At 45.9% G+C, this 12,793-nt stretch overlaps 1 protein-coding gene across 3 annotated transcripts in view; it reads left to right on the plus strand.

Moving 5' to 3' along the window:
• The window catches only part of PARP12 (poly(ADP-ribose) polymerase family member 12), a 42,522-nt gene that overhangs the window by 26,701 nt on the left and 3,028 nt on the right, over positions 1 to 12,793 (plus strand). For 2 of the 3 annotated variants that reach the window (XM_033194733.1, XM_033194735.1), the window contains exons 8-11: positions 2,968 to 3,064; positions 8,625 to 8,700; positions 9,945 to 10,075; positions 10,998 to 11,149. In XM_033194733.1, coding sequence (XP_033050624.1) covers positions 2,968 to 3,064; positions 8,625 to 8,700; positions 9,945 to 10,075; positions 10,998 to 11,149 — 456 coding nt within the window. Of the gene's footprint in view, positions 1 to 2,967; positions 3,065 to 8,624; positions 8,701 to 9,944; positions 10,076 to 10,997; positions 11,263 to 12,793 lie in introns of all 3 variants that reach the window. The other variant, XR_004433298.1, reaches the window with a different exon arrangement.

Here is a 12,793-nt window from a genome sequence, read left to right on the forward strand (position 1 = left end):
GCTGTGCCCAGGGACTAGCTTGAGTCCCTGACAGGTGTCCGAAGAGCTCCGTCATGCAGTGTCTGCCTTTTCACTCCCTGCTGCAGCAGTGCTGCTGTCATCTTTTTTTTTGAGACGGAGTCTCGCTCTGTCACCCAGGCTGGAGTGCAATAGCACGATCTCGGCTTACTACAACCTCTGCCTCCTGGGTTCAAGTGATTCTCGTGCTTCAGCCTCCCGAGTACTTACAGGCATGAGCCACCACACCTGGCTAATTTTTTGTATTTTTAGTAGAGACAGGGTTTCATCATGTTGGCCAGGCCAGGCTGGTCTTGAATTCCTGTCCTCAAGTGATCTACCCGTCTCAGCCTCCCAATGTGCTGGGATTTCAGGTGTGAGCCACCGCGCCCAGCCTGCTGCCATCTTTTCTGTAGGCAACTTTGGAGTTGATGGGTTTAATGGATGATAGGACACAGAGTAATTAAAAGTCCCTGGGAAGCAGATTTGCATGCACTCATGGTGTCCTGAGGCTGGGGCTGAAATGTTTCTTCCTGGTTGCCTTACAGACAGAAATAGGCCACCCTTTGGCCAGTTCCTCCAAGCAGCTGATTTGTGAGAATTTTTTTTTAGTTTTAATTTTGCTGTGGTTTCTCTTAAGCCATTTCCACATGAGTGTATCGGTCTCGCTTTTTTCAGTTCCGTTTTGCCTGTATTTCACATTTTAAACTCCGAGTCCTTCTGAATGTTCAGCGTTTTATAAGGGAGTAAGTGGGCCTTCCTTTAAACACGGGTTATGGTTTTCTTTATTTTTGTAGACCTTTATTCTATGTGGAGTATTATAGCAAAGTGTCTGGTGAATTATCCTGAAACCACTTTGGCTGTCTGTTTCTGGCCTTGGTTTTGCTTCTGGTTTTGTGGCACTTGTGGTTTTGCTTAGGGTAAATCACTGCCCCCTTAACATGCCCTTACAGAGAAGTTCTCCTCTAGAGTGTGAACTGCCTCTGCTCTGCTGCATAGCGCCAGCCACATGTGGTCTGGTTTGCTTTCCATAGCCTGACGCACACCAGTGCATGAAAGGGGACAGTGAGAGCATAGAAGTTAATCAAATCAGGACTGCCCTAGAGGTCGGGACTGTGTGGAAAGCACGCATCTAACTGCTGCTGACAGCAGTCTGGAATATTTCTTTTAAATATCTGGAAAATATCAAAACAGATAGATCAGAAATGTCAGATACCACCTTCATCATTCCCAACCTAGGCCACGCCCTGGGGACATAACAAAACCTCATGATAGGGATGGGAAAGAGCACACACGTGCAGTTGATAGTTCCTGCAGACTGACCGAAGCCCATTTGAGTGGGGACAATTCTTTTGAGCGGGGACAATTCATCGTCTTCCTCTTCTTCTTCCTCCTCCTCTTTCTCCTCCCCCTTCTCCCCCTCCTCCTCCTTCTCCTCCTTTCTCTTCTCCTCCCCCCTCTTCTTCTAACAGTATCCACAAAAGAAGCTTGAGATGAATTGGCTTCTTCCCCCACAACTTCACTACTGAGTATAAAGCAAGTCTCAAAGCAGACTGCCACACACATTAGGAAACAAGTGCACTTAACACACACACAAAATAGCCAAAATGAGTTGTTTTGAAGGTTTAGGGATGATTCAGTTCTGCCCTTTTAGGGATTCTTGTCGTAAATGATTCACTCAAGGCAAATGGCAGTATTCCAGAGGCAGAATTCTAGCATCCTGTTAGGTGGTGTCAGACGGGGCAGAATCCCCCAAAGACAGGCTGTAGCCTAGGGTATCCTCTGGAAGGGTAAGTTAGGGAAAAGGCCTCACTTTACTCTCTCCATAGAAGGGTAGGGAATGTGTCTGACACATTTAGCCAGTCCACATATCTTGGCTCACTTTTAATTTCACCAGTGAAAGCCATTTAAGATTCATCACAGAGGGCCGGTAGGCCAGTAACACCCATTTAAATATGCCAGTGAGGATGATCTTGTTGGGCGGCTGAGTGGTGGGTAACAGAAGGGGTCATGGTTGCTGCATCTGGATCCTGGGCTCTGAATGAGAATGTGGGTGGACCTCCAGGAATGGTGACCATCTCGGCTGCAACCTAAGAGACACACACTTGGATAACCATACAGTTTATGCTCAAGTGCAGTAAGGCTAATTTTGGACATCTATCATTTTTAATATTAAAATGTTTTGTAAGTGAAAATAAAATTAGCTGGGCATGGTGTCACACACCTGTAGTTCCAGCTACTTGGGAGGCTGAGGTGGGAGGATTACTTGAGCCGGTGAGTTCAAGGTCTACTTGGGCAACAAAGCACAAGACCCCATCTCTTAAAAAAATAAAATAAATAAATAAAAAAGAAAGGAAGTAAGACTTGAGAGGGTTTTCTTGGCAGGTAGAGACATGACAAATCCTTCTAGGTATTTATTTTTCCACTTGAGGGGCCAGTTCCCCCACCCCAAATCCTCAGGATGAATATGGGATTTTTGAGGGTGGGGAAGCAAGAAATGTGCTTATTAAAGATATTATTGGTTTAGAAAGGTTGATGAATACTGCCATAGTTTAACTAAAACAAAGTCATAAAACTTACATTAACTCTCAGTCCCACTAACTCAAGATGTGGTAGTTTGGTCTCAGGCTGGGCTGAGGCCTTTTTTTAATATCCAAGCTGGGAAAAATTGCCAAGCAAAATAATGGTTTAAACAAGATTGGAAGGAACAATTTAAAAGCACTCATGTATAATTGATATGTCAATTACTAATCATTCCTCTATTCATTAAACCCAGTCTCCTAAGGATACCTGTTTTCTTTATGAATATTTGAAATGTGTAAAATTGCCTTATTTTAAACAGACTGATTCTGGGCTTTACACATTTGGGTACGCTTTCAAATCTGTCTAATTTGTGTTTATAAAACATTGCCATCCTGTGTGTATGTATATGTATATATATATTTTTTCACTGGTTATGTTTTTTTCCAGCATTCATTCAGAAAAACCTGGTCTATGGCACAACTAAAAAGGTTTGCCGCAGACCCAAATATGTGTCTCCCCAGGATGTGACGACCATGCAAACCTGGTAGGTTGCAGTGGGGGGGCTTGGTACTTAGGACGTAATCAGCTGGGGTGTGCTCTGCCGTGGCGACAGAAAACCTGCCTCAGACAGCATGCGGGCACTCATTGGCTTGTACAGCGAGGTGCTCTCGCACTCTTTATCGTTTGTCTTCTACTGGTTGGACCAGAGTGGGAATTATCCTGTGGGTCGAAGCTTTGTGATGCATAATTAGAAGGCTGCCTGTTGTGATCCGCAATGATTCCCTGGAAAAGACGGACTCTGAAGGCGAGTCTAGACTTGAAGCCAACCCATCCGTTGGTCTTTTCCATGGAATCATTGAGTCATAGACTTGAATTTTTTTAATGTTGAAATAATGAAATAATGATGGAATTACACCAGTAAAAACCTATGTATTTCAGTATTTGAATATCACAGAATACCAAAACTCTAAAGACAGATATTGCAGTCACTAATGGGCGAGCTTCATCAGGGTGAGTTTCTTTCAGTCCCAAGATGGCTACAAGGAGCCACCAGGTTAGCCTGTGGCCTTTGAACCCCTAGAAGGAAGGAGAGAAACCTCTTATACCAGATGAGGGGAAATTCTTGTGCTTTGCACTGATCAGACCCCATCTCAACCACTGGTGTTATTTTAGGCTTGGGGAGGTGGGATGGGAGTGGAACTGAGAGGAAGGGGTCAGTGTTCTCCAAACCACACAGCCACATACTAGAGGAAGGTGGCCTGCATGGTGGAGGGGGACCACAGTGCCCATACAGTTTGGGCTTGCCACAGCCAGTGCTGGGATTTTAGGCAGTGGTGTTGCTGGTAGCTGGCTGCACCTGCTGTTGGCCGGAGAGGTCTGGCTCATGTCTATTTCATGGAGAACTGACAATGTCTCTTTTGGTTCTTTTGTTTTGTGAAGCATGCAAAGGTCATTTTTAAAAGAGTTTGGTACAAGATAGAGGAGAAAGGTATTATCAGTCCATGAAACTGCCTTGTGAGTCAGACCTAACAAAATAATTTCCTGGGAATGTGCCTTACTTTTTCCTTTTTAAATTAAAATTTATTTTTGTGTTGGGTGCAGTGACTCACACCTGTAATCCCAACACTTCGAGAGGCTGAGGCAGGTAGATTGCTTGAGCCCACGAGTTTGAGACCAGCCTATGCTCCTGTAGTCCTAGCTACTCAGGAGGCTGAGATGGGAGGGACGTCTGAGCCCGGGGAGGTCGAGGCTGTAGTGTGCCGAGATCCCACCACTGCACTCCAGCCTGGGTGACAGAGTGAGACCCTGTCTCAAAAATAATTATTATTATTGTTTTTGACTGTGTAAAAAACTTTTACGTGATTAAAAGTCAAACCTATATAAAATGGTATTCTCTGTAGTCTGTAACGTCCTGCCTGTTATCTCTGCCCTGTTCCCACCGTGGGTAACATTAGTTTCTGGTTTATTCTTTTTTATGTTTCTCTTTGCAAAAATAAGCATTTGCGTACACACATATGAAAGTATTTTCTTCTCTTCTTGCATGAAAGGGAACATGCTATCCATACTGTTCTATACCCTTTTTTTTTCCCACTTAAAAATAGATCCTGATAATCACTTTGTATCAGTTCATTAAACTTCCTCAATCTGTTTCTTCTTTCCTGGTTCTCCTTAATATGTATGTACCATAGTTTACTTAATATGTCCCCTTTTCATGGGTGTTTGTGTTGTTTTCAGTCTTTTGCTATTACAAAGTATAATGCCGTGATGAACCATTTGATGTATGTGCTGTTTCGAATTTTGTAGGTATGGCCTGGTGCAGTGGTGCACACCTATTATCCCAGCACTTTGGGAGGCCAAGATGGAAGGATCACTTGAGCCCAGGAGTTTGAGACCAACCTGGGCGACATAGTGAGACTCTGTCTCTATATATTTTTTTTTTAATTAAAAAAACCCACAAATTTTGGAGGTATCCTATTAGATCAGAGTCCTAGAAAGTCAGCCAAGTTCCTTTCCATGGGCTTGAATCATTATGCACACCCACTAGGATGCATGAGATGCCTCAGAGTGAGTTGTCAGGCTCTTGAGCTTCTGCAGTTCTCAGGGGTAAAAGATGGGTCAGTGGACTTGAGTTTGCTTTCTCTTAGGAGTGAGGTTGAATATTATTTCTAACATGTAAGTGCCATTTTTGCTTCTTTTTCTGTGGACTGTTGGTCTTTTATTCATTTTTCTATCAACTTTCTGATATTTTTCTTAAATATCAAGAGCCTTTTATCTATTAGGGAGATTTGCCCTCGTTTTGTTATATAAATGGCAAATATTTTCTCTTAGTTTGTTGTTTGCCTTTTGACTTTGCCTATGAAGTATTTTACCGTAAAGATATATTTCTTATTATTTTAGTTAAATGTATCAGTCTCTGATTCTGGATTTAGAGTTTTGGTTGATTATGACCCTTCTATTTCTGGAAGTCATTTTTTATTCTTTTCCTATACAAAGCCTACTTTAGACAAGGTTTGGAAAAGTCTCTCTGCTTTCTGAGAGTAGATCTCTCTTGTTGTCATTCTAATTTAGTTTTCAGGGGGCCACAAGAAGATGCCAAATGTCCAAACTAAAAGTGATTCAGACTAAGATCTGAGTGATTTGGGGTCTCCCGTAAGCGGAGTGTCACACACTGTTCACACAGATGAAGAGTTCAGTTCTTCTCTCTGACCCATGTGCCAGCAGCTGGTTGTCATTAACTGCAGCAGCAAGTCTGCTTGGGCCTGCATGGCCAACTGGGAATCTGAGGGTAGATCATTTTCAGAAACAACTTTTCTATGTACACAATTAATGGAGTCATAAGACATAATGCCCATATTCAGAAGTTATAATACAGGAATGTCATGTAAAATTAATTAATTAATTAATTAATTAATTAATTTACTTACAAGACAGGATCTCACTCTGTCACCCAGGATGGAATGCAGTGGTGTGATCATGGCTCACTGCACCTTCCACCTCCCGGCTCAAGCAGTCCTCCCACCTCAGCCTCCCAAGTAGCTGGGACCACAGGCATGCCCCACCATGCCCAGCTAATGTTTTTTATTTTTTGTAGAGACAGGGTCTCACCATGTTGCCCGTCCTCCATGAAAATGTTTCATTCATGTGATTGGGTCTTATTTTTTCTTTTCTTACCTTTTTTTGTGTATATATGTATTTTAAAGGCTATGGTAGAAACTACATGTTCTTCACTTACATACAAGTAAATCATTGTCTTTGTCCTCCTGTCTTTTCTTCCATTTGCCTTCCTCTCAACTTTTTTTAAACCTCAAGAGGCACTGTTATTTTGTACTCTGAAAGTTTCATTAAATGTATTCACATTTTTACCACTTGGTCCTTTCAGATTACCTTAGATCAGGGATGTCCAATCTTTTGGCTTCCCCGGGCCACATCAGAAGAAAAAGAATTGGGCCACACATAAAATACACTAACACGAACGATAGCTGAGCTAAAAAAAAAAAAAAAAAAAAAAAAATCACAAAAAAGTCTCATAATATTTTAAGAAAGTTTACAGATTTGTGTTGGGCCGCATTCAAGGCTGTCCTGGGTCACATGCAGCCTGCGGGCTGCAGATGGACAAGCCTGCCTTCGATGAAGATTTGTTGAAAACTCTGTTTTTGGTTTGTCTGAATATGTATGTATATATTTATTTATTTTGAGATGGAGTTACACTCTGTCGCCTAGGCCAGAGTGCAGTGGCATGATCTTGGCTCACTGCAACCTCCGCCTCTTGAGTTCAAGTGATTCTCCTGTCTCAGCCTCCTGAGTAGCTTGGACTACTGGCGTGCGCCACCATGCCTGGCTAATTTTTATATTTTTGGTGGAGATGGGGTTTCATTATGTTGGTCAGGCTGGTCTTGAACTCCAGATCTCAAGTGATGTGCCCACCTTGGCCTCCCAAAGTGCTAGGATTACAGGTGTGGGCCACCACGGCCAGCCAGTATGTATTTATTTTGCTCTCATTCTTGAAGGAAATTTTCACTGGGTATAGAATTTCAGGTTGTAGGGATTTTCTCTTGGATCATTGGTGATGACCACTCTGCTGTATTCTGGCTTCCATTGTTGCTTTTGAGAAATTGCCTGTTGGTCTAACAGGTGCTGCTTTGGCAGTAATCACTCTTTTTTCCTTTGGCTACCTTTAAGAACTTCTATTTGTCTTGGAGTTATGCATCCTCACTAAAGTGTGTCTAGGTATGTGCTTTTTATTTATCATGGCTGAGATTCTTTGCACTTCTTAAGCTGCGGATTGGTGCGTCTCGTCAGTTCTCTTTGAAAATTGCCTCCACTGTCTTCTCTCTCCTCTCCTAGAGCTTCACTTAGGTTCTGATCATATTCCAGTTCTCACTGTTCTCCATGTCTCAACTTCCTTCCTGCATTTTCCATTTCCTTGTTGCTGTGGGTCGCATTCTGGACAATTGCATTTCACGTGTCTTTCAGCTTACTGATTCTCCCTCCAGCTGGTCTAATCTGCTGTTAAGCCTGTTCACTGCACTTTTATTATTAAGGATTGTACTTATCATTTCTGTAAGTTCTATTTGGTTCTTTTTAAGATCTTCCAGGTCTTTTTATAGTTTCCTGTTCCTTACATATGTTTTTAAAGTTTGTCTTTTTTTTTTTCTTTAAACATAGGAGGAATAATTGTTTTGTAATCTGTCTGATAATTTCAGCATCATAAGTCTTTGTGGGTCTGTTTTTGGCTGATTCTTGCTGCTGGTAGGACCTTGCTTAGTTATTTTTGAACTGTGCCATTTTCCAAGGAAAGTTATTTGTGGGAGTGCTTTGAGGCTAAGGATGAAGGTATATGTTTCATGCCAGCAGAAACAGAAGGTAGATCTATTTAGAAAGAACAGTGTATTCTGAAATTTAATAGGAATGATTTGTAATTATAGTTTCACAGTCCTTGTTCCTGAACCCTTGAGCCATATGTCTTTTGAACCGCTTTTATTTATTTATTTTTAGAAAGATAATGTGATGCTTGTATCACGTGACACTTTATATTTTAGCACATTAGTATTTCTGCAGTAAAGAATATGCATAGTCAGTTTAAGAAGGATAGATACAGACCACAATGGCCTCTTACTAACTTCAGTCAAATTTCTACTGCCAGATGAGTTTTGATGTCACTTAGGTTTTTTAAAAAATGTTTTATTTCATTTTTTCTCCTGCTTTTCCTGAGCTGTATAAAAAAAGTTTTAAAATGTCAATTATACCTCATTGAGGGCTTAAAATAACGTCTTTAGAGCTCTTAGAATTTCAGAATTGTGGATAAAGGTTTATGGCCCTGTGTGTACTCTTTTAACCGTGTACTCCATCCCTTTTGTCCCTTTTGTGTGGTAGTTGGGACACAGGTGAGAAATAGATCTCTCAGGACTGTTTGGCTACATAGGCAAAGATAAAAGTGCTCTCATGTTGTATTATGTTAACATTCTTCCTTGCCTTCTACCTGCTCTTAAAATATGATACGCTGAGACTCAAGACTGGTGATATTGGCTAGCAGAGACCACCTATGGTAGATTTGCTTTGTGTAAGAATAAAATGTCTACGTGTTTTTGTTTACATTTTTGTAGCAATACCAAGTTTCCAGGCCCGAAGAGCATCCCAGACTATTGGGACTCCTCTGCCCTGCCAGACCCAGGCTTTCAGGTAGGGGACGCATGTGCCTGGGGTTGAACAGGAACGTGTTCTGTAGAGGTGGGTATGTGTGAACAGACTCTGCTATTCCTCAACACTGAAGAAGCTGTAAGGCTGGGGCTAATTGGGGCAGGAGGGCAGTGACAGATGTGGGCTTTGTTTTTGTTTTTTTTGCAGAGGGTTTTGTTTTTTCACTGCCCAAGAGATGGTTGTGGCTCTGAGGGGAGCGGTTGCCTTATGGAGGGAGGAGGATGAGCTGTGAAACTTGCTAGAAAGGGCAGAAATAAGGAGCTTTTGGGCTGGGCTTAACCAATAAATACCAATTTTACTAAGCGAGAAAAGGAAAAGAAGCCTGGGGAGGACCTGAGTCTGATGGACATTTGGAGGGGGGTTACTGTCAGGAGGGAAGACATTCACGACTAGCAGACAGGAGAATGGACAGTGAGTTCGGCAGCTTGTTGAGGGGCTCTGACCAGTGGGAGCTGTGCTGAGTGCAGGAGAGTACGCAGACTCACATCTGATGGTGCCCGTCTGCGTGAGGCACCTGGGGTGACGTCTGCCGGCTGGCTGACTGCGGAGCTCTGTGCAACTCAACTTTACAACATGATGGTCCCTGTCCTGGGAGGACTTACTGAGCTTGTACAAGGCACATACAGATGCCAACAGTGCAGGCAAGAAGTGCTGAGAACCTGAAGGGGTTCAACACATTTGTCTAGACAACAACTCTGTGGTCCTTGGACCATGTAGTCCAACCTGTGTCTTTGGCCTGTGTGGGACAAAAAATAAAAGAGCAGGGACATCCAGGGGATACCCAGGATGGTGGCTTAAGCATTACATGTCTGTCCTTTAGATTGGTTTCACAGTGATGAGGAGCAAAGTGACTACAATTTGCAAACATAGTAAATCCTCAACATCATCAGTAGGTTCTTGGAAACTGACTCAAAGTGAAACAACATACTGTCTGATGAAACCAATTTCCCATATGCGAACTGACATAAGAGTTAAGTTCCTATGGCGTGCAGTTTGTTGTTTTACTTAAAATTGCAGTTTCCAAGAACCTATCAATGAAGTTTCATGAGGACTGATTGTCTCCTGTGCCTGGAGAGATCATGTCATCAGGGGAGGTGGGAATGTGCTTGCTGCTGTCTGGGCATTTGTGCTTCTGCAGTTCTAATGTTTACAAGAAGCCTTGGGAAGGGACTGATTTATATTCTGCACGTTGACAATAATGCATTAAAAACATGTCCCCCTTGCAGAAGATCACCCTTAGTTCTTCCTCGGAAGAGTATCAGAAGGTCTGGAACCTCTTTAACCGCACGCTGCCTTTCTACTTTGTTCAGAAGATTGAGCGAGTACAGAACCTGGCCCTCTGGGAAGTCTACCAGTGGTGCGTTGGGGCTCGCTGTTGGTGGGCTGGTGGCTTTGTCCCTTCACACTGCTGGCTGATTGCCACATGTGGCCCGGGTTTCCAGGATAAGCAGAGCAACAGGGCCGCCGTGTGCTGGGAGCTGTGTGTCTGCTATCCTTCATCCACTCCCCCAGGGCAGTGTGGTAGCACATCCCATTGTAGAGATGAGGGCACCGAGGCCTCCCGGAGCGTACCACCTGATCCTGTTCATGAGCACTGGCAAAGCCAGCACTCTCACTTCTCCATTCTGCCTTCCCGGAGACCAGTGGGATGGGTCGATACAGCCCACCACACCCTTAGCCCCAGGAACACAAGGCTGTGGCTGGAGAGCAGGGGTCTTAGGTTCATGCATGAGGACTGGCTTGTCCTTGGGCACCCACTCACTTGTCTATGTGGGGAGGAATCCTACAACTGGTCACCATGGCAGGCTGGGTCTTGCTGACCTGTCCCCACATGGGGTTGGGGCAGTGTCATCTGTACTCTGTGCACAATGATGAAGTCTGGGAACAGAGAGGAGAAGGATGGGCACCCACTGACTGGCAGCCTCAAAACTCTCCTACAGCATCCCAGGGCTCAACTCCATCCAGGGGCAAGGTGGGGGCGGGGTTGGGGAAAATGGTACCCACTTTCCAAGGGCTGCTCTGCTTTTGGAGTCCAGGGAGCCGCTGCAGTCTGGGGCTGCGGAGGGAGGGTTTTCACCCAGCTCCCACGATCCCCCTTCTTTCCCACACCCTGACTTGTGGCTGGAGCCTCACAGGCCTAGTCTGGGTAGCCTGTGACCTGCATCTCCTGGTCTCAGACACTTTTGGAATTTTGGAAAAATGTGTTGTTTTGTATCAGGCCGGCTGTATTTGGTGGCCGGCACACTCTTCCCCCAGCACACATTCTTCTGTGATTCTAGGCAAAAAGGACAGATGCAGAAGCAGAATGGAGGGAAGGCCGTGGACGAGCGGCAGCTGTTCCATGGCACCAGCGCCATTTTCGTGGATGCCATCTGCCAGCAGAACTTTGACTGGCGGGTCTGTGGTGTTCACGGCACTTCCTATGGCAAGGGTAAGGCATGACTGGTCTCCACCAGCAGAACCCGTGTTGCTTCGCCCCTGCATAGGAACAGACTGCGAGAGGGCATGAGGGGACCAGCCTGAGCCACTGAGCAGGTTCAAACTGTGTGTGGGGTGGCGCCTGTTCAAACTGTGTGTGGGGTGGCGCCTGTTCAAACTGTGTGTGGGGTGGCGCCTGTTCAAACTGTGTGTGGGGTGACGCCTGTTCAAACTGTGTGTGGGGTGACGCCTGTTCAAACTGTGTGTGGGTGGCGCCTGTTCAAACTGTGTGTGGGTGGCGCCTGTTCAAACTGTGTGGGGTGGCGCCTGTTCAAACTGTGTGTGGGGTGGCGCCTGTTCAAACTGTGTGTGGGGTGACGCCTGTTCAAACTGTGTGTGGGTGGCGCCTGTTCAAACTGTGTGTGGGGTGGCGCCTGTTCAAACTGTGTGTGGGGTGGCGCCTGTTCAAACTGTGTGTGGGGTGGCGCCTGTTCAAACTGTGTGTGGGTGGCGCCTGTTCAAACTGTGTGTGGGTGGCGCCTGTTCAAACTGTGTGTGGGGTGGCGCCTGTTCAAACTGTGTGTGGGGTGGCGCCTGTTCAAACTGTGTGTGGGGTGGCGCCTGTTCAAACTGTGTGTGGGGTGGCGCCTGTTCAAACTGTGTGGGGTGGCGCCTGTTCAAACTGTGTGTGGGGTGGCGCCTGTTCAAACTGTGTGTGGGGTGACGCCTGTTCAAACTGTGTGTGGGGTGGCGCCTTTTCAAACTGTGTGTGGGGTGGCGCCTGTTCAAACTGTGTGTGGGGTGGCGCCTGTTCAAACTGTGTGTGGGTGGCGCCTGTTCAAACTGTGTGTGGGGTGGCGCCTGTTCAAACTGTGTGTGGGGTGGCGCCTGTTCAAACTGTGTGTGGGGTGACGCCTGTTCAAACTGTGTGTGGGGTGGCGCCTGTTCAAACTGTGTGTGGGGTGGCGCCTGTTCAAACTGTGTGTGGGGTGGCGCCTGTTCAAACTGTGTGTGGGGTGGCGCCTGTTCAAACTGTGTGTGTGGGGTGGCGCCTGTTCAAACTGTGTGTGGGGTGGCGCCTGTTCAAACTGTGTGGGGTGGCGCCTGTTCAAACTGTGTGTGGGTGGCGCCTGTTCAAACTGTGTGTGGGGTGGCGCCTGTTCAAACTGTGTGTGGGGTGGCGCCTGTTCAACTGTGTGTGGGGTGGCGCCTGTTCAAACTGTGTGTGGGGTGGCGCCTGTTCAAACTGTTGTGGGGTGGCGCCTGTTCAAACTGGTGTGGGGTGGCGCCTGTTCAAACTGTGTGTGGGGTGACGCCTGTTCAAACTGTGTGTGGGTGGCGCCTGTTCAAACTGTGTGTGGGGTGGCGCCTGTTCAAACTGTGTGTGGGGTGGCGCCTGTTCAAACTGTGTGTGGGGTGGCGCTGTTCAAACTGTGTGTGGGGTGGGCCTGTTCAAACTGTGTGTGGGGTGCGCCTGTTCAAACTGTGTGTGGGTGGCGCCTGTTCAAACTGTGTGTGGGGTGCGCCTGTTCAAACTGTGTGTGGGGTGGCGCCTGTTCAAACTGTTGTGTGGGGTGACGCCTGTTCAAACTGGTGTGGGGTGGCGCCTGTTCAACTGTGTGTGGGGTGGCGCCTGTTCCAACTGTGTGTGGGGTGG

This window comes from Trachypithecus francoisi, unplaced genomic scaffold (assembly GCF_009764315.1).
Source record: "Trachypithecus francoisi isolate TF-2019V2 unplaced genomic scaffold, Tfra_2.0 Lachesis_group4, whole genome shotgun sequence".
NCBI classification, from domain to species: Eukaryota; Metazoa; Chordata; class Mammalia; order Primates; family Cercopithecidae; genus Trachypithecus; species Trachypithecus francoisi.